The 22,580-nt window shown below is 37.4% G+C and overlaps 2 protein-coding genes across 2 annotated transcripts in view; one reads left to right on the top strand and one right to left on the bottom strand.

Moving 5' to 3' along the window:
* Positions 1-22,580, bottom strand: part of pou4f4 (POU class 4 homeobox 4) — a 171,106-nt gene that overhangs the window by 84,880 nt on the left and 63,646 nt on the right. The window lies entirely within an intron of this gene.
* On the top strand, positions 918-21,546 carry klf5l (Kruppel like factor 5 like). The gene is made up of 4 exons (XM_056262274.1): positions 918-1,240; positions 7,648-8,434; positions 8,555-8,614; positions 20,300-21,546. Exons 1-4 carry the CDS (start codon positions 1,058-1,060, stop codon positions 20,476-20,478), a joined length of 1,209 nt encoding a protein of 402 aa, XP_056118249.1. The 5' UTR covers positions 918-1,057; the 3' UTR covers positions 20,479-21,546.

Here is a 22,580-nt window from a genome sequence, read left to right as displayed (position 1 = left end):
GCACATTACACAAAGCATTGTGGGTTTTGGCATTCTGCACTAAGCTCAGTGAATCTTTCCATGATATAACATTTGTAAGGTAGCAACCCAATTTAAACCCATGAACAGGTGTTTTCACCTTGTCTGACCTTTCTCACAGCGGCAGTTCCCTCCGAATTGGCCCTAAACAGTAACACCTGCAGTGGCCACATCTGTTTTTGACTGACCCCGTCTGTCCTCGGGCTCTTTGATAAAAGAGGAGGAATGCAGATGATCCAGTTTCCGCCCCATCACTTTTTCTCATCCTCCGTCCACGTTGCTGTGTTAAGTCTAGGAAATTCATGGAGCAATGGAATGGCTGCTCTAAACCTTTACATCAAGATAAATTATTAAAACTGGTTGGTTTGGTGCTTCCTGTGAGGTATCTGGTGGAAACAGATTCATGTTCAGATATGTTTGAGTCCGAGATAGGCTTCAGACAAAACAATAACAGCTTAACAGGTGAAGTGGGATTTACAGAGTTTCACTGGTAATAAATGGGCATGTTACAATATGCACTAATACCTTATGTAATGTCTGTGTGGGTTCCACACAACACAAGAGCTATGGAATTATGTTGTTATAATGATTGAGAGAGCCAGACATTGTAGACTGAGACTGTGGCATATAAAAGCACAATAGTTTGGTTCATAAACTAAACAGGGTTAAACCTCAAATACAAATCGTTTATATAGATAGATGTAATGAGGGGGAAACAACTGTTTACAGTATGATAGCATCGGTGTCATTTTCTTGATGGATAAAGCCTCCATGTTATACACCTCTCAGGTGAGCCACGCCCTCCTGCACTGTGATTGGAGAATCCGCTCTTTCCTTCGCTCTGAATGGCTGAGGCACCTGTCACTCATGCACTTCGTGTTCTCAGTGTGATACTTTACAACAGGTAAGGCTACCTGAGGGACACAGGGAGGGCTTTTGGATACACCGCGCGTCTGGATGTACCGACAAGGACGTTTATAATAACCCCACATATGTGTTTTCGTAATTGAGAATAAGTTTTTAATATAATATTCGTCATATGCATATAGAAATGGCAAGTGTAGGACTGGTCGTTAGCGCTCCGAATACAGAAGAGAGAGCAGTTTTCACGCAGCTTAAACCCGTGCGGATGTGTGGCGCGGATGGGCCGGAGGACTCGTCCGTGTTTGAGGACGTCAAACCCGCGGTTAGAATCGCAACAAACGCTGTTGAAATGGCTCAGGTATGACCGGCGCTCTGTGGTGTCAAGACTTTCGATATTTCAATATCTAAACATCCCAATAAAGATAGAGCAGATGCAGTGTAAGAGAAAGCACCTGGTCAGTAATAGAAAATAATCTTTATGAAAGGCTTCCTGCAATGCAAGTATTTGGTTCATATATATAATGAAACATTGTTGATAAAATATTGAATGTATTACAGGCATCTTTTTGAGGCTGTGGAACCTGTGTTCTCGTTGCAGTGTGCATCCTCACATAAGAGGCCACTAAATTACTGTTTATTTGTCTCGCATTGCTTTTACATTTATTCATTTAGCAGGATTTGTATGAAAAGTTGCTTACAAACAATACAATTATTATTATTATTAATATTAACACAGATAACAATTAATCTCATATTTTTAATCGTATATCTTTTTTTTACTACAGTGCAGTTGTAGATGCACTTAAGGTTTTACTTTAAATAGTTTATTTTACCTAAAAACACATTTCTCTTTAAATTTGCATCTAGGTTTTGCAATAAACATTGACGTCATATTATTCTCATAAATGGTGTAGCTTATACTTGACTGTGACTTGGCTTGAATATAATATACTTGGTCATGAATATATTATTCCAGATAAATTGGAGCTCAACCTGCTTTACAAGGGCACTATGACATTAATACTTAACTTGCTAGTAAATGCACAAGTTTGGCCCTCAACATAACCTTCTTTATAAGAGTGAAATCTAAGCATTGGAGAGTGTATTGAAAAGCAAAATAAATCATCAAAATAGAAACATGTACCTTGATGTTTACTGGGGTACAACAATACACAAATGCTCAGCAACTGATTTGAACTTATGTATAAAATCATGGAGACAATTTAACACTGGGACAGTGATGGTGAGAAGTTTAATGTATTAGTTTCCCCAATGTATTAGTTTCATTTCAGATTTCTGTTTCTCTATAGTTTGCTCTTTGGCTTTGGTCATCGCCTTCCGTACTTCACATTTCTATGATGTTGTATTTTCTGTTTTGATGATCATATTCGGAGTCCGCAATGACACCTGAACATGCAATGGGTCTGAATGGCAAACTGAATGTGCTCTGTTGGATCGTATGGGATCCTAACTAGAACACCAGTGTTTATGACTGGTTTAGCCAATGACTGAGGACCTCGTTGCACTCCTTCAAAAGCTGAAATGGCCACAGGGCTCACGTAGGTTGTCAGCTTCAATGAAGGAAACCGCCTGGGCCTTCGCTTTGGCCTTGTTAACTTGTTGACGCCTGTATTGTGTTGGAAGCACATGCATCGAAACACACCTCGTGTGCTTTCAAGAATTTAAGTAATTGTTGGGAAAAACCTGCTATTAAAAGAGTAATAATTACCCATAATCATAGTCTAAATGAAATAAAATTGCTTAAATAATCCTAAAAATAATCCTTTTAAGTTAAGATTATCTTAATTACTGATTGATTTTTCACATCTAATCAAAAGATCCATCCATCTCTGAGTGATACGTCCATCTGCAGCTCTCTTGCAGTATTTTACTTAAATTTTCGGTCTGGTTTCTTCACGGCATTTAACAAATCCAGCAGTCACTTGTCATATCCACTGCTGTGAAGAACAGTCAAGATGGTTCCTTCACTATTCATTGGCCTGAAAAGCCAAAACAACTGTTATCTATTTCCCCCAAAGCCATAAAACATCATTTTCGTCTCAAAGGTTTTGTTTTCTCTTGCTTCTGCCCTCGAATGATTTGTGCTGTTATGGCTCTAGTAAACAGACAAGAAGCCTATCAGTTCTGGTTTATTGGGATCTGTGGAAATCTCAAATTTTTTTTTTAAATTCCTTTTGGGCCATAAAAGGCAATTATTTCAAAGGGAAAGACCTTTTGTGTTGTAATTCGTAAAAAGGTCTTTGGGCTAACTGGCTACTTGGACCCTGAAATAGGCTGGGAAATTTTAAGAAGGACACACACCGGGGTGCGTTTCCCAAAAGCAATCTTTGGCCAACTATGATCACAATTTCCATTGAACTCTATTGGTAACAACGGAACTTGCTACCATAGTTGGCTTTGGGAAACGCACCCCTGTCCGGGTTTCTAAGGCTTCTGAGCCTTTTGTGTGTGTGTGTGTGTGTGTTTTTGATCTAAGCAGTAAAATGTTGTTTTGGGCCCCATTGACTTTCATTGAATGGACAAATCTTTCTTTACAGTGTCTTTGTGTGTGTGTGTGTGTGTGTGTGTGTGTGTGTGTGTGTGTGTGTGTGTGTGTGTGTGTGTGTGTGTGTGTATGTGTGTGTGTGTGTGTGTGTGTGTGTGTGTGTGTGTGTGTGTGTGTGTGTGTGTGTGTGTGTGTGTGTGTGTGTGTGTGTGTGTTTGTGTGTTTGTGTGTTTGTGTGTGTGTGTGTGTCATAAGTCATACATCTTTGGAACAGCATGTGGGTGAGGGAACTGAAAACACAATTTTTCTTCTTGGGTGAATCCCTTTAAGAGCGAATGAGATTTTTCAAGAAAGTGAGCCGTATTTTTAAAGAACGTTGATACTGAGGAGCACGAAAACCTCCATTTTATTTATCTCAAAGATTATGTTTATGCCTAACTCGGCTCCGAAGCGTTATCGGTCCCTAAAATACATAACTGAGCAGTTGTAAATGTTCTCCAATCATTAACTCAGTTCTTGGGCCAGGGTTCAGCTGCTCTTCATTCCCCTCACACATACCCAGTCAACAGAACCGGGTCTCCAAAGGCCAACGGAGGCCATGGCCAAGTGCACTTGCCTCTCTGCCAGTGCCACCACAACACAAGACCCGTTTGTGCCCAGGACTAAGAGCAGGGGCAGTACGCTTGCCAGGTCTGGAGATAAAGCGAAAGCTATTTTCCATTAATTACCTAGGTTTTAACTTTACAAAGCTGGCCTGATGGGGATGAAGGTGGAATTGTTGAGGTTAACACTGAGAGTAGTACAATCGTCTGCAGTGATTGGCCCGTCCGCTGCTACGCAAAAAGCTGCAGAAGCGTCAGCATTCATTGTACATTCCCCGAGAGTACATGACCTCACACGTTAGGGTATGAGTTACCTGAAAGGATGAAGATATTTGTACATGAAACCACATCTACAAGGAAATGCGCTTTGACAATACGTCGCTCATTGTTGACATAGCTGCCACTTCAGACAGCTGGACATTGCAGTGCTTTTGAAATGTTTATTGTCTAATATAATGACTGCAGTGAGAGGACAACAATAAAGGCAGTTGTGTATTTAATGTGGGGTCCAAATGTCTGTGATCACATTAATAGAATTAAAAAGAAATCTATAAGTAGTTTAGCATAATCTCGTATTGTTAAAGGGATACTCCACCCAAAAATGAAAATTCTGTCATCATTTACTCACCATCAAGTTGTTGCAAACCTGTATGAGTTTCTTTCTTCTGCTGAACACAAAGGAAGATATTTTGAAGAACGATTGGAACCAAACAGTTGTTTGGCACCATTGACTTCCATAGTAGAAAAAAAAAATACTATGGAAGTCAATGGTGCCAAAGTTCCAATCGTTCTTCAAAATATCTTCCTTTGTGTTCAGCAGAAGAAAGAAACTCGTACAGGTTTGCAACAACTTGAGGGTGAGTGAATGATGACAGAATTTTCATTTTTGGGTGGAGTATCCCTTTAACAAAACTACTTAGTTTGTATATATATAAATGTAGTCAAACCAAAAATTATTCAGACACCAGATATACATTTTTATATATTTTTTACTAGTGGGTGCAGGACACTATAGTTATTTTATGTAAGTGAGGATAACAAAATAAAGTAAACTGTGACATATTATATTCAAAAAATCTTTTTCAGACACTTTGACCTGACCATGTTTTGCTTACGTGTTTTTTTAAAAATTGTTAATGCAACCTTTTTACACCACAGACTGAACAATATTAATCATTGCTTGGTAATTGGTTGAGCTAAATTGGTATTATCTAATAGTGTACTTAAATTTAACAGCTGAAAACTGACAGCTATTCAACCTAATTCATTTGTGAGACAGTCTAACAGAAGGACGGCCAAAACCACTGAAATATCAACTGATTTGATAACTCTGAGTTCTTTTCATATTTATTATTACCATTTTCTAAACTATAGAGAATAAACTGTGATAATGTGAGAAATGTTGAAGGTGTCTGAATAAATTCGGGATATGTATATATATATATATTGTTAATCAAAATAATATTGATAAGATAAAACAAAATCTTGATGGTTACTAGCACCACATCGAAGTTTAGAGTTATTGAATTGAAACTTTCCTTGAAAATGATGGCGCTCGTTTTTGAAAACCATATGAAACCAACATGTCTACAAAGAGTAGTTACGTTTCAAAGACCTTGAAGCTTGAGTGCTGCTGTCCTTTAAGCAAAAAGATGACATAAATAATCATTCTAAAATGTATTCATTTTTTCATATATAAAATAATATAAATATAATTTATTATGAAACATGTGTATTAGAGAAATATGAAAAATAGAAGCATTCTCACTAGTGGCCTTTATTTTGGTTACACGCTGAACTGTATGAACCTGGAACGTTTTGTTCAAGACAGGTATTTACGTTGTTCAGGTTTTTGCATGTGCTTACCATTTCATCATCGCACATTTGACTTGTCAATTGACTGGTTTGGTAGATCTGGTTCTTTATTATCGCAAAAATGCCCTCATTTATCAGTCTCGGGGGTTTACAGCACCGTTGCACCTGAATGGCTCTCCAGGGTGCACTCGTTTTTTTAGAGTTCTATTTTTGTACATTGTTTGTGCCCATATCTCCTCTTACTATCACATGTCACTGTTTTGGTTTTGCTTTGTGTTCTATAGTCCTTCATGGCCGCCACACCTATGAGGTTTCTGTTTACTCTGTGCTGCATTAGAGCTCTATGCAGAGCTCTTGGCTTTGTGTTCACGGTTACAGCAGGGAATGATCTCCCACTGCTTGTGCCAGGCACTGTGATCACAAATCAACTTCATCTAGTGTGAAAGACAATATAGTATATTCTAGCCAAATCTCTTCTCTCAAAACAATCTTTTTGAACAGCTGCGGTGAAGTGAAAGGAGCAAAATGGCAGAACAGATATCTCAGTGTGATGCCAGCTAATCCAATTACCAAGACACACACAAAGATAACTACCTGGACTGCATGCTAACAAATAAATAATAATACAATAAAAATAGAAACATTCAATAAACTGAATTAAATTGAGGAAAACTTTTCCAATCCTTTACAAATAATAATAATAATAATTTGGGTTTCAGTTTCAGGTCTGGTCTTGTTATACAACTTAAAATAATTCAGTTATACCTAGTATATACCATGCTAATGAAGTAAATGAAGTCTTTTTTTTCTTCCAAAAATAGAGAAAGTCAATGGCTATTTTCTGGCATATAGAACAAGTCATGAATAAATTACTGTATTTTAATTTATTAGAGTGCTAAATTAAATAAACTACATAAAAAAAAATTTATCAAATCAATTTCTTGTCTTTTTTTGGGGGATGTCTGTACATCTGGTTATGCCAATGATTTACAGGTGAAACTCGAAAAATTTGAATATCGTGCAAAAGTTCATTTAATTCAGTAATTCAACTTAAAAGGTGAAACTAATATATTATATGGACTCATTACATGCAAAGTGAGATATTTCAAGCCTTTATTTGTTATAATTTTGATGATTATGGCTTACAGCTATGAAAACCTTTTCACAATATTCTAATTTTGAATTTGGGGCTTTCATAAGCTGTAAGCCATAATCATCAAAATTATAACAAATAAAGGCTTGAAATATCTCACTTTGCATGTAATGAGTCTATATAATATATTAGTTTCACCTTTTAAGTTGAATTACTGAAACAAATGAACTTTTGCACGATATTTTAATTTTTCAAGTTTCACCTGTATATTAAAACGGATTTATATTAAAACGGACTTCCATTTTTACAAATTTAGTTTATTGCATATTCAACATATTCAATTGAAGCGTAAAACTTTTATTGATATTATACAAATATTATAACTATATAATATTATCACTATTATTATGGGCAAATATTTTGATGTAAAAGAGTTTTATAGGTATACTCTTAAAAATAAAGGTTCCAAAAGGGGGTTTTCGCAGTGATCCCACAGAAGAATAATTTTTGGGTTCCCTAAAGAACCTTTCAGTGAGCAGTTCTCAAAATAACCTTTTTTTTTCTTAGTGTGAAGAACATTTTAATAATATAAGGAACCTTTTTCCACTGTAAAAAAACAACAAACTTTTGTGCAATGGAAAGATTCCATGAATGTTAAAAGTTCTTCATGGAACCACCGATGCCAATAAAGTAGCCTAGCTTTATTTCTAATAGTGTACTGTATCCCAATCATCTTCTATTCATTTCAGACACGGATGGAGATGGATAAATATTTGCCCCAGAGTGGCCCGGTGCTTACCCTAAACATGATGGATACGAAGTACCGACGGGAAAGTGCCTCAGTGGTGGATGAGTATTTTGCAGATGAGAAGCCTGCCCCTTACAGTCTTAACATCAACGTTATCCTGCCCAATACCACACATCTTCGCACTGGCCTTTACCGCCCAAACAAACCTCCGGTGCACCAGATCAAAACAGAGCCTGGCGTGGACGAACCTTGCGGCATTCAGGCGCTCCCCGAATTCACCTCCGTCTTCAGTGTGCCCCAGACGGTCAACAGCCTCTTCATCAAACCCGACATGTCTGTCGCAGACGAGCTCCACATCGGCCCTCAGCAGCCGTCAGTCTACCAGATGCCCGTCAGCAGCAGCGACCTCACCACAATGACCTTCTCCCAGAGTCAATCCATGAACGGGATCGGCTCGTCCGGCAGGACCATGCTCAACCTGAACACTGTGGCCTTGACAGCGCAATCTGGAGAATTTGTAATGCCCGAGCCGTTCTTCACTTCACCCCAGCCACACAGTTTGCCTCCATCGCCTCCCAACTCCCAGCCCAGCAGTCCGGAGAACCAGGCAGATCTCATTACCTCCCCTCCCCCACCGTACCAGGGTAGAATGGGAATGAAGGTTGGACAGATGACCCCTCACTCCATGCTAATGGCCCACGGTCAGGGCATCCTCACGGGGCCCAGATACAACCGACGGAACAACCCCGAGCTGGAGAAGAGAAGAATTCACCATTGTGACTTCCCAGGTTAGTGTGCCTTTCCAGTAAATAGTTTGGATTACATGATGTGCCATGCCTTCCTGAAGATGAGCAGAGATTATCAGGGACTTTTGTGAACTAACATTTGGGCAATTTTCTCTGTACCAGGATGCACTAAAGTTTACACAAAGAGCTCTCACTTGAAAGCACACCAAAGGACTCATACAGGTAAGAAACCAAACACAGACACCCCAAAAATGAAATTGATGCAATTCTTTATTCACCCACATGTCGTTTCAATGGCATATGATTTTCTTTTAACTCCGTGGAACACAGAGAAAGGAGATATTGAAGAACGTTTCCATCTCATTACAGTTTATGGAGACTGAGGATTTTCAAGCTTCATAAACGGTGCAAAAGCAATTTAAAAGTATCCCACAAGTATTCTGAAGTCATACAATTGCTTTGTGTGAGGAACAAACAAAATGTAAGTCGTAATCTTGACATCCGTCCCTTGTCAATTTTCCTCAGTCGGAGTGAATCCAATCTATGACTCCGAAAGTTTGGTTTATCTGAACCTTAAACATTTCAATCCCATTCACATATTACATGTGCATTACTTGTATTCTGAACAAAACATCAGTCAAAAAGTGTCCAGTCAGTGCGCTCAGAACCTGAGCTACTGCAAGCATAATTGTCATTTTTGCCTTTGTCTCCTCTACTGACAAGTTCATGAAAATACAGACACAAATATGCAAGCATACGCATCACGGTGCTTAGCATGTGCACAAGATGTTTTTGAATCTAATTGAGAAAAAGTTGGATTTAAAGGTGCAGTAAGCGATTTCTGAGACACTGTTGAAAGTGGATCAGCCCGAGTACCACAACAAACTTGTAGCCAGTCAGCAGAAGGGGGCGTGTCCACTCATGATGGGGAGAGGAGAGAGAGTCAGGCAATCAGCAGGAGGCGGCGTGTCCACTCATGAGAGATATTGAGCAAGAGGTAGATTTGAAGAAAGACTGTTGAAAGAGAGATGGCTGAGAGACATTACAAAAGAGGAAAGCAGAGGAATATCGCTGGAAAAAGACGAGTTCTGATCAGGCAAGAGCTTTAGGACCCGCGTAAATAATAGAAAAGCTTCCCAGCGCTGGAGAGACCTCAGCGGGAAGGCATGAAAACGGACGCCGAGGTGTTGTTTCTGCTCCATATGTGAGTAGCATTGGTTTTGAGTGTGTGCTACTTGTGTACTGTTAATTTTTCGTTCTTTCTTGTCGTTCGTTCATCTTTTTCGCAAAGCTTTATTTTGCTTTGCTTTTGCTATGATGAAGAGACATAAACTCGCGCATTGTGAGTTTTATGCATTTTGGGGGCGGAGCAATGAAGGGAGGGGGAGTGTTTGTTTGGATTGATTTCATATATCAACAGAGTTCAACAATGCTTCTTAGAAATTGCTTACTACACCTTTAAGCATTTAAATGCTTATATTTTCCCCATTGATCAGATTTTTTCAGATCTACACCATCTCTTTCAATCGAATCAAGCTCGATCAGATCGATTGAGGGGCTTACATGAAGGCTTTTCAGTCCAGTTGAGCCATCGATCTGATAATAAACAGATTATTTGGATCCATGTTAACTTAGATGCAGTTGCATTGGTTAAAAGCTCACTGGAAGGGAAGATTACCAGTGAATAGTGCCTTACATTTGGTCTGTTTCTCACACAAAGCAGTCGTATTGACTTCAGAAGACTTGGAATATTACTAGTGATTCATAGTTCTTTTGAATCACCTTTTTGATACTTTTATTAGTTGTAACGGCATGTTAAAGAACGGCAGATCCATTATTCAAAACTTCTTATTCTTGTGTTCCACAGAAGAAAGAAAGTCATACAGGTTTGGAATAACATGAGGGCGGTTAACTATTCTTCTAAAGTTAGAAGCAGTTGTTACTGCTTGACCAGATGCAATGTACCATCAACACAAAAGCAACAAATACAGCAACAGCTTGCAGAGAAGATGACAGCCTAAGGACAAGCGATGTAGAAAGACAGAGAACAGGGTGGAGGGAGAGATTAATTGACTCTCTTTTCATGCTTTTATACACATTGTGTCTGCATGCCTGTACAAGCCCTGCATGCTTTCCCGAGGGTGGAATAGGCAAGTGGCGGAGGAAAAACCTGTTCCTCCTGCTTTTTCTGTCTGTGTTCGGGGGGGGGGGGGGGGGGGGGGGGGGGGGGGGTGAGTTGCCGGGAGGAAAGAACTTGGCAGTTTCAGTGTGTTCAACTCTGTGTAAGATGAAACCCACTGCAATCCCAGCACACTTTAGAATTAAACCGAAATCTGCCCTCCCAACATCAATGGGTGCAATTTTTTTAAGCTGATAAAAGCACCTTTTCCGCCTAGTTACCTCTTTTTTTTTTTTTTTAACCATTTCGGGGTGGTCACCGTGAATGCAGAGGGATTCCCTGTAGCCTGAGGTATCATTATTGTTGTACTCTGACTCACTGGTGCCCTAGAGGTATCTTCGTAACTTTGTTTAAGCTTATACGAATGCTCATGTGGTACGTTAGGAAATCGAATAGGTGTTGGCGCAGTGCAACAAGTATTAGCATGGATGAAACTAAAGCACTTAGCCATTTGAGATTGTGCCTTACTACGTATTTTAGTACAGTTAAGGGTCAATCCTTGGCATGATTCAAATGAGTGCCTAAAACTACCTTAATTGTGGTAAAAACATGGTTCTTGTGTGGTTTATTGCATTATTTTGGCGAACAAAATCATTGAATATGTCGCATCTCACTGCTTTTCTTCTTAGACCATGAACAACAATTAAATATTTAAAAGTGTGTTTTGAGATTTTTAATTTCTAAATTTTTGAATAGGTTTTTTTTTTTCAATAGGCCTATTAATTCCACAAAATTTAAAAACAGCCTTGAGTGGCTTTTTGCATTATAATAAAAGACACCAGTGTTTAATAAATAGCTAAATGTATTCTAATAATTTGGCCTGTCAAAAAAAAAAAAAAAAAAAAAAAAAAAGATTTAAAAAATATAAAATAATTACATGATTAATAATCACAGTAAATAAATTGCTTTTATTCGCGCATGTAAACATTTGCTGAGAAAAGTCCCTAAATGAAGGTCATTTAAGAGAAAAATGCATTTTGGGATTTTTTTTTATATATTTTTTTTTTATAGGGTTCTTTTTTAAAACAATTAATTCCACTAAACCAACACATTAATTTCACAGCCCACATAATACAAATCTAAATAAATGATCTGGCAGAAGAAAAGTTGAATTCAAATAGCCTGTAGTCTGTAAACGGTTGCCCAGCACATGAGTTGGAGTTTTAATATAGAATGTAAAGTAATATAGAACACAGCTTTTGAAGTCATAACCATGTAAATAGTATTTTCACATTATTTTTAAATGGAGTATTGCATTAACCTTTTATGAACCTTTTAAAAGCACCGCTCACCGGACATTTCATTTTCAAACTACCGTGATACAACAACCAACATAATAAAATATTGCTAGATTCACTTTCATCAGTTTTGGATAAAACCGAACGTTATGCAGGAAGCGACATAATATCATTTTGAGGAAATGTCGTCTGGGTTATTTAACCCTCTGTCCATCAGCATGGTATGTTTCTGTTGTTCACGTCAGGTCATCATTCCTCAGGTGGACATGGTGTGGAGTTGTATTTCAAAAGATGTCGGGGGTTGGGAAAGATCCCGCCGCACTGAAAGCTGTCAAACAACAGTTAAGAGCTCTAGAACGTTCTGTGCTGACAGATGAAAGTGAAAACAGCTCTATAACACTGGTAATTTTAATGTCTTCAGGAATGATGTGTTCTTTTCATAAGATCAAATAGGCTATGCACTGTAAACCCTGATAAGTTGAGACTACTCAAATGATTTGAGGAAAGTGATTGCGTTTAAGTTTAATTGAGTAATGGGAAAATTGAAAACTCAAATAATTGAGTTGACCGAATGTGGTCTTCTCATTGAATTAACTTAGATGTTTAAGATAACTTAAAAGGCAAATGGACTAAAGTCAAACTTGCCAGTTTATATTTTGTTGTTTACTTATTATTAAATAAATTATAAATCATTAAACAAAGTTTTGTTTTTCACATCAACAGCTTTATTAGGTTTACATTACATATCTTAACTTCTATAATGCATACTGACTGAACATCGTATGTTAACATTTAATCAGTAAAAAATACAATTACAATACTTTGCAGTAAATTAAATCAATTGATTAAAAATGTCTTTAGAATCGGTCATTTAAAAGTGAAATCGACCAGATCAGAACAATTAAAATCACACTGTAATGAACAACAACAGACATATTTGTCATCTACTTTAACTTATCTTTAACTTAACTTATCTTTCACCCTTTGTAATAGTTGTGTGCGAGTCCCTCAGTTGTCCTCGGTGTGAATAGATAATAACACGCTTCTTCCTTGAGTGCTGTTTTTGAAGCCTCTGAGGACAGTTGAGAAGAAAGTGTCTGCTGATTTGTCAAAGGAGAATACGTCAACAACTCAAGCACACTAGCTAGGCTAACATTAATTAATAAATGTGAATATTTAACCACTGACTAATTTCTTAGAAATGTATGTAGCAGTTGCTAAGTAACGTGCCAGTTAGCAGTAACCAAACTAGCTAAGATAGCTAATTTTACAACATAACCGCACTCAATTTAAATCAACAACACTTTTGGTAAATACTCTATTTTAGGTTTTATGAATTTGCACTTACCTTCGTCTGATATAAATGTCTGAAAATACAGGACGCTGTCGGCGCATGCAGTAACTGAAGGCAGTGGGCTAGCAAATACGGTTCAGAAAAAATATGACATTGAAAAACGTTACTGTTATTTACAATGATTTTTTAAATTAACACTTACCTTCGTCTGATGTAAATCTCACAGAAAATACCGGACGGTGTCAGCGCGTAAGATTTGAATGGAGCAGGAGGGGGAATAAACGGCTCGAAAACAACGTCGGGCTAGAAAATACAGTTTAAAAACTGTTACAACATTGAACAAATTGTGATGTTATGTTCTGGCAAACATTAAGCGTAGCGTCAGTTCTGGCAGGCCACGTTAGTCAAGCTCGCATCAGCTGATCCACGTCTACCTATAGGAATACAACGCCTATCACTGTATACATATAACCTCCTTCAGTATTATGAGCAGCTATCGCGTGATTCGCGTCTGTCAGGAGCTAATTACCCTCCTCCCTCCCCAGCTCCTCCTCTCGCCCAGTCAGGAATTGGCATTCTGATTCCCCCTGAATCAGACTTAAATTCTCTAATTATGTCGTACATTCAAATTAATGAATGATATCTGCAATACATTTATGTTGGTTCTGTTCTGTTAACCCTAAGGGGGGTTATTGCTGCGGTCCCTGCTCTTATCCATGCTTGGCTCGAGAGTCGAGAGACAGTAGTCGATTAAAAAAGATTCCATTTACAGGCGTCAGGAATTAAAAGTCTCGTGTGATTCAGCTCCAAATGCGAGGCCTGAAATGTCCGTACGTGATGGACGGGCCGGCTCTGGTGATACACCATAAATATTCATCCACATCATATTAAACAGAGACATAGCGAATCATTTAAATAGCTTTTTTTTTTTGAGTTTATAACACTTAAAATCTTAATCCGAAAGCCCCTGTTTAATTTTTGATGCAAAAACTTGCTATTATAAGTAATGTTAAGTTATGATAACTTGATTTCTTTATTAATGACAACATTGGGGTTTTGAGTGTGTCAGGATGTACAAGATGTGCTCTGACTAAGCAATTAAATACAAGCCTGCAAAACTTGCTGTTAGCTTTGTAACCTAAGTAGTAATTTAAGCAGTTAGCTTGTATGGTGGAGCATATCTAAACATGCTTCACAGGAATTGTACAGGATATATTCTAGCAGCCTTATCCTGTATATAAAATGCTAGCCTAACAGCTTTCACAATGCAAAACTTTCACAGGGGCAGTTTACACAAAACCGTTTTTAACTAAAAACCTTGTGTTTTGGCCATTCATTTACACGACAACAGCATTTTGGGGCCTGAAAACGCTACTTTTGAAAACTGGTTTCGAAGTACACGTTTTTGGAAATGATACAGTGTAAACAAAAGCGCAAATCTGTGAAAACTGAAGTCATGCGCATGCGTATTACGTGTTCAGTCTAAATGCGGGTAGTGTTTCTTTACAAAGTGACGTCGCCAACTACTGGCCTGGTAGAATAATACAGCGTTTTTAGTCATTTTCACGAATCCTGTGTAAACAGGGATTGTTTTGGTGACGCGAAAAGTGCGAAGGGAAAACTTTTCTGTTTTCAGTACATCATTCCGGAGTAAATGTACCCTAATTACTTTGAGGGTAATTGGTGCGTTTGTGAAAGCCTGTATTATCTTAGTAATGGAACTTGTTGCCACCTTCCTCAAACAAAAGCCACTGATAAACACCTTACAATGGTGATTTTATGGCTATCCCTGTGAGTTGTGGAGGTTATAAGCGATAATGAAGTGTTGTAATACTGTTCTATTTAAGTGAATCCGAATTAATGCTAAAATTAGCATTTTTTTATGTCGATTTACGTGGTTAGCCATATTCAACCTCCACATTTTTATGTCTTTATAATGGTTGTGTGTGCGCAGTAAAATGCTTTAGCGATAACAAATTAGCCGTTGCACAACCTCCAGCTAACCAAATAATATCTTTGTTGTTTGAGCTTGTTGGCCCTTAAACACAGATTCCACAAGCTGACGTGTTTGATAGGGGGCATTACCTTGTTCAAGACCCTGAGCTATTGGAGTCTTTTGTCAGAAGGGCATTTGTTCATCTCCTTTTGAATTCTGGTTTCATGTTTAGAAAAAGAGGAGGGATGAGCGCTAAGCTTAAAGAGCTTTCCGGACCATTCAAACGGCCAGTCAAAGAGCTGAATTTGTGCGCTCTTCAGTTATTTCCCATATCTGAGAGCTGTGTAGTTTCACTGTGGTAAAGTTAGTAGCTGAACTGAAACATGATATTTCAGAACAATTATTGTTTGATGTTATGTGGTTAAACAACTCTTATAGAAAACTAGTGTTTATTGGACTATAATAAGGTTCCAAAGTGACAAAGGAAAGGTATTTTTTTATTGAAAATTAATACTTTTATTCAGCAAGGATGCTTTAAAATTATCAAAAGTGACAGTTAAGGCATTTATAATGTTACTAAAGATTTCAATTGAAAATAAAGTCCTTGAGAACCTTGAAAAAACTGTTTCAACAAAAATATTAAGCAAAAAATATTGTTAATAATAATAAATTCTAATAAAGCATATTAGAATGATTTCTGAAGGATCATGTGACACTGAAGACTGGAGTAATGATGCTGATTTTTCTTTTTTTTTCTTTTTTTTTTTTGCCATCACATGAATAAATAACATTTTGAAATATATTCAAATAGAATTATTTTTTAAATTGTAATAATATTTCACAATATTAATGTTTTGCTGTATTTTTTATCAAATAAATACAGCCGTGGTGAGCATAAGAAACTTTCAAAAACATTTTTAAAAAATCTTGCCAATCCCAAATATTTGAATTGTATGGATTTATTTAAATAAATAAATAAAACCATGGCCAGTTATAAGTATTTATGGATAATAATACAAATACACACTTTTGTGAGGTGTGGTTAAAAAAAGGTTTTGGACCTTGCTCACAGGTAATGCACAACAACAATTGCTTTAATTCAGGTAATGCACAACAACATACCTGTGCTAAATAAAGATTTTTTTTTCCATATTGAAACACAAACCGATTATACATGAAAAGCGACCAAACAAAAGCACCTGCTTACTCCAGTTGTCATGAAATAGCACGTTAACCAAAAGAAAGGGTGGGAATTTCGTTTGACAGCTTCTAATGGAACAGATTTAAATTATAACATAAAAATATATAATAAACAAACTCTTTCTTTCACTTTCCCCTTTTTCTCTCCATCATGCACAAACATACAGATACACGTTATTTAGTCTATTCATAATATAAAGTGATTTGGTGTGGATTTTGTGGTGGTAGTAACAAAAATGTGTTGAATGAGCATATCTTTTCACACTGAACGTGGCTTTTCAGGATTCAGTGCTGTGGCAAACCTCACAATGTCAGATGTTATCAGTGTGTGTTAAGCGCCATGGAAATGACTTCCGTGTTTACACATGGGAGTTGTATTACTCTCCAAACCTCAAGCACATGCATGTCTAATTCCTCTATAACTGCCATTTAAAAATGTGACAGCACACATTGTAACATGTTCAAACTGGACTTTGTATGAGCCTGGACTTCGAAAGGTTGCCTTGAAATCAAATAAATGACATCGTTTGTTTTAAGTTTGCTAATTTTGAAGCTCACAGCCCATATACATATTTTCTTAAAAGTTTCGTAGTTTTGTAACATTTTGTATCGTCTTTTAATGCTATTCTGTGGTGAGGTAAATACTACAGGAAAAAAACCCTAATGTAATTTCTACATGAAAAAGTTAGTACAGGCAATAATTAAAAAAATAAAGTAAATTCTGTATTAGTACTCAATTCAAGCTTGTAGAAATTAAAGCGTAAATATCAATGTTATAAAATTAAGTCCTTAACTTTTTTTTTGCTTTCAAAATTGACAACATTTAATAAGTAAGTACATCATGAATCCATATTCCAAACCGTGTTTATGTCTTATCCTGAATCACTAAGGTACATACGCCTAAAAAAAGTGTTTATATTCGGACTATTTTAGACAGAGCGGGCTGCGGGACACCAACCGGCGCGGATTAACCCAGTACTACCTACGTGATTCGTCATAGAAATAAACAAAGAGAAGTAGCTCCGGCTACAATGTTCTTCCGAAAGGCTCATGCAGTTGTGTTTATTAACCACTACAGCGCCAAAAGTTACGGACTGCAGCTTTAACTTTTCTGATACTGGTGTTCCCATCACGGACTGCGGCATGAATAAGTAATAAGGTTGATTTTTCGCTTTTTCACACTGTTTTACCATTTCTTTTGTTGTTAGGTTTAGTAACTTGCCATTTTGTGACATATGTTAATTTTCTTCTTAAAATGACACATTCATACTCAAAAACAATCCATCAAATAACGCTATCTCACGACCAATTCGCACGAGTGAGTTCGAGGTGGCTAATTCGTACGATTTGTCTTGTTTAGGTTTAGGGGCGGGGTCACGTGTACACTAGTGTCTTCCAGGTGTACCAAGTATTGAGGTCTCTGTGTTAAAGGGGTCATATAATGCCATTTTTGTACAAGCTAATATGATTCTTTAGGGTCTAAATTAAAACTTTGTAATATACTTTAATTAAAAATTCTCATTAGTATTGTAAGAAAACACTTATTTTACATGGTCAAAAACAGCTCTGTTTTCAGCACGCCGTTTCAGTGCATATGACTTTAAATGATAATGAGCTTTGCTCACCCCGCCTCTCTGTTCTGTGCGTACACCGTTTGTAACACAATAACACAATAACCATAACGCGTTGTTAAGTATAAACGTGGGATTATGAATTATATTGAGAACGTCGTACATAGAAAACATGCCGTAATGTACCCTGAGTGTAAACCTTAGCCGCATTCATTGTGAAGTGTGCAGCTAGCGATTTGCAAAGATATAAATATTAATATAAAGTTTAATAAAACGTTACACTCACTTCCGTTCTTCTGGAGATTCAGCAGGAACACGAATATCTGGTACCGATCCTTTATTCATGGCAGCTTCTTCCTTTATTCGAGCAGCTTCTTAGCAAATCCAGCTTTATACTGATCCTCGTTTATAAAGCAGTCTGGTGTGAAATGATTCGCGCAAACATGAGAGCATTGACGTTGCTCGTGGGGAATATTCCCTTCGAAAACAAAACTCAGCCACTGCGTCTTCAGCGGTTCGGATTTGGGAACATTAAAATGACTGCTGTGTTCGTTATTACACCCAAGAACAGAACACCACTATCGCTTAGACGCCATTCTGCTCATAGACAGTGCTCCAGCATATCAACAATGACCGCGCCGGTCCGCGCAGACTATGATTGACAGCTGGCTCACGAGCGAGGGCGGGTCTGTGTTGAAACACTCCTGTCAATCAACAATCGTGGGAGGGGCGTCCGTTTTATTGACGTCACAAAAACAAACGGCTCAATTTGAGGCAGGGGAAAACATATAAGGAGATTAAAACAAAAACACTATAATTATATGATGGTTGTGTACAGGCACTGCCAACACACATTTCAGTACAATCAACTTGTAAAAGTGCATGTACCATTATATGACCCCTTTAAGGTGCCGCATAACTTCTATTGTGTAGATACCATATCTACACAATAGAAGTTATGCGTAATATCTTTTGTATTATTTACTTAGATGTTTCCAAGCACACACTAAAAGCCTGGTTTAATTCAGTGTTCATTTGTACTTAAACAACATATTACAAAGAATTACAACAAACTTTTACTGGCCAAGTTAAAGTTACTTATTTTCTTTGTTAATTTGACTTAACTGAGTTAAGTAGAGTTTACTTAAAGGGATACTTCACCTCTGGGAAGATGAATGTGAATTTAATATTGGTCATTTATATTATATAGTAGAAATGTGAAATTATTTTTGAAATTGAAGCATTCTAGACTGAGAAAAGGCATAAAATGTATTTTTTTTACTCATGTGGCTGAAAGACAACAACTCCCAGAATACACTTGCTTTGCTGCCCTTACGAGGCCACTCCCAAACCTCGCCTACCGGTTACAGGCGGCAGAATCCGAAAAATGGATACAACTAGGCTTGCTTTGATACATCGTGAGCTATTTGATCAATTTCCATCGAAATGGTGCTAAATTGCGTTGTACCGGGATGTACTAGCCTAATGTATATAACACAACTTAGACTTTCACATTAAAAATATGATGCAAGGCAGGACCATGTCAACAGAGTAGCTTAGTAGCTCTGCATATGAACTGTTTTCCTCCAATTGAAATCACTATTTCTCTAAGCTAATACATTATCTAGGCTAATCCATACTCTAGTAACACTAAAGGTTTATAAAAAGAACCACAACCAATGTGAGTTATAACTTTTAATTAAAAAAAGAATTAATATTAACACTTTTACACTCAAAGCACTGCGGATTCAGCGATCTCGCCCAGAAGAAAAGATTTGCGACAGCAATAGGACTCTATATCTGTTACCATAGGCGCACTGACACCGCCAGTCCGCCCCAGCTCGAGTCTGGCCGGCCTCAGGTCTCGCTCCGGCCGCCTCTTGTTCCTCCATCTCCAGCAACTGTTTATCGCTGTATTGCGGCTCGTACAGGTAGCCGCGAGCATCAGATTCTCGCTACAGATCTTCGAAATCCCCTTCTGCCATTTCAACTTCAAAACTACCTTCCGCCATCGTGATTAGCCTACTATACAAACTTTCTACACAGACCAAGAGGCAAGAGCCTGTTAGCTTAGCTTCTACAGAAATATGGCTGACACTCTCTTTACATTCTGTGGGTGAGATCATATGGGCGTGGTTAAAACATGCGGGACACTGGCTGTAGTCTTTAGCCTCTGGCACAAAAATCCTCCGATGACGCAAAATGACGATTTTTGTGTCATCGGAGGATTTTTTCCAGACTAAAAATGTTTTCTCTCATATCAGGGGGATATGAGGGGGGGGGGGGGGGGGGGGAGCACGGTAATTCGAAAATACTACTGGTTTTCTACTGATACAAAGCTTAATGCTAAATCCTGAAGTATCCCTTTAATTCCATATGTTAAATTTACTTTTAAAATCTGTGTGCAAAAACTTGCGCAAGAAAAGTAAATATTAGTTCTTTTTTTCAGTGAATGAGATTTAACTCTGTTTTCTTTTGTGCGTGTGTAGGTGAGAAGCCATACCGATGCAGCTGGGAAGGATGTGACTGGCGTTTCGCCCGCTCGGATGAACTGACGCGGCATTACCGCAAACACACCGGCGCGAAACCCTTCAAATGCATCGCCTGCAGTCGCTGCTTCTCTCGTTCAGACCACCTGGCACTGCACATGAAGCGCCACCAAAACTAACAGATTTCACATCAACTTTCATAACAGTTTTATTGTTCTAAATATTTCACAGTCATTCACGTATACGAAGATCAAACTAATGAAAGCTCTCCACACATTTTGTCATGAAGAGGACTGGACATCACAGCAAAGAGCTCCAACAGGATGTATACTAATGTACATATGTTTTGTATGTGTTTATGTCTGTAGATTAATGTGAAAAGATGTTATGGATTTTATACTTGACCTCCATCCACTTTGTCTGACTAAATTTGGAAATGTTCCTTCGGGACCGTATAGTGTCTTCCAAATAACTTGAAATGTAAAGTTTGATTTATTAATTCCAAGGTGATAGTTAATTGCTCATTTTAGACAATGCTAGTCTATGCTATTTATATGGAATTTCCCACTCACAAAAAGTTGTTTGCTTTTGGCTAAGATGCTGCGATAAAAAAGAAATGTTTCCTGTTCTCACAGTTGTGTATCCATGGATACAAATCTTTATGAGATTGTAAAAAAGTAGCGCTCAGATCAGTCGACTGTTTGACATTTCGGCTCTTTGTATGACTGTGATGAATGTGAAAAATGAGCTCACAAGAGCCCCATTTGACCATGTGTGCCAAAATTTGTATTTCACACAACAGTTGATTGTTTTATAAAGGTAAGGAACTTAAATAAGTGAAGAGAGTGCGATATGTGGAAAGTTTTGAAACTTCACAACAATCCCTTTCTTTTCCCAAGAACAAATTTGTATTTGTTGTGGACACCGTAGCATTTGCTTTTGTAATGGGCTCCAAGTTGGGTCTTAAAAGTTCTCCAGTTCCCTTTGTACATGTCCTGCTCTTATGAAGGGAACTCTGATGGATCAAAAGGTACTGTACATATACTGTTGTTAAAGTTTAACTACATGTAAATACTTTTCTCTTTGAAGCTGATTGTTTTTATTATGAACAAATGGGAGTTTGCTACATTTGTCTTGAATGTGGGTGAATTGAGTGTGTAGGTCTTGCATACTAAGTGATCAGTTTAACATTTTTATGTAGTAGTTTGAATACAGAATTTTGAAAATAAAAGAATAATCACATTTCATAGCTAGTGTCTTTTCAAAGTGTTCTGTATGTTAACATGCTTCCTTGACTCTGGATGAGTGGAATGACATTTGAATAGTACTTTACAGATATTTCCATGTTATATTTATGAGGGGCAATAGTTCTTGGAACTATATAAGGTGGACTTTTACTTACTCTCTAAGAAATGCTGGGTTAAAATAACCAATGCTACTGACCCAGCTTGTTGGGTATAATACATTAACTCATAGTGCTGGGTCAAACAACCGGATTTTGCATTTATGCATATCATATTGTATGAGACAAGTGGAATCTACTTTTGCAAAATTGGTGTGATGTTCAATTCAGCTCCCGAGATTCAATTGAACATAAATTCCGCTTGTTATTTAGAAACTAGAACGCAGTGTTAGAACGTGACCACAGTCGTCATAAACATTCAAACGAATTTAAACTGTTCAAGCGCAAGAAGACGCAAAAGAAACTCACGTTATCTTGAGTTTGAGAAAAGTTTTATCGCGGTTAAACGGACGAATACACTGAAAATTACGTTAAAATGTCAGTTTTGGTGGGTATCCTCGTAACAGCAGTCTTAAATAAAAAGTCTTAATGAACGTAAACGGTTGGGAAAAAATATAATGTGTATTTCCATGCATTTGTTCTTAAAGTGACAGTAGCTTAAAACTTTGCTCTTTAGTAGTTGCTCTTTTAGTAGCTCTAAAACTTTAATAAGGATTAACATATATCTAATTCATACATTATAGTGTTTTGTATACTGTTAGACCTACCTGAAATCTGTTTGTTTCTACTTTGTTGTATTGTATTTGTGCTTATTGCTAGTCATTTGTTCATAAGTGTCTTTATTTAACGCTATTTAATAAAATACTATTTATTTATTTATTTTTGTGGTGGGGCCAGTGAACATTTTGGCAGGGCAAGTAACCAGTAAACTCCTAATCATTGAGCCCTATGTGTTTATATATAGAGTACCTTTTAAGACCGGCTCCTTTTGTTATAAAAGAAAGTTACAAAACCTGTTACGAAAAAAAAAAAAAAAAA

The sequence above is a fragment of the Rhinichthys klamathensis genome, unplaced genomic scaffold (assembly GCF_029890125.1).
Source record: "Rhinichthys klamathensis goyatoka isolate OS25496 unplaced genomic scaffold, OSU_Roscu_1.1 h1tg000191l_1, whole genome shotgun sequence".
Lineage (NCBI taxonomy): Eukaryota > Metazoa > Chordata > Actinopteri > Cypriniformes > Leuciscidae > Rhinichthys > Rhinichthys klamathensis.
The sequence above is the reverse complement of the archived record's forward strand: the minus strand, read 5'-3'. Positions and strand labels throughout refer to the sequence as shown.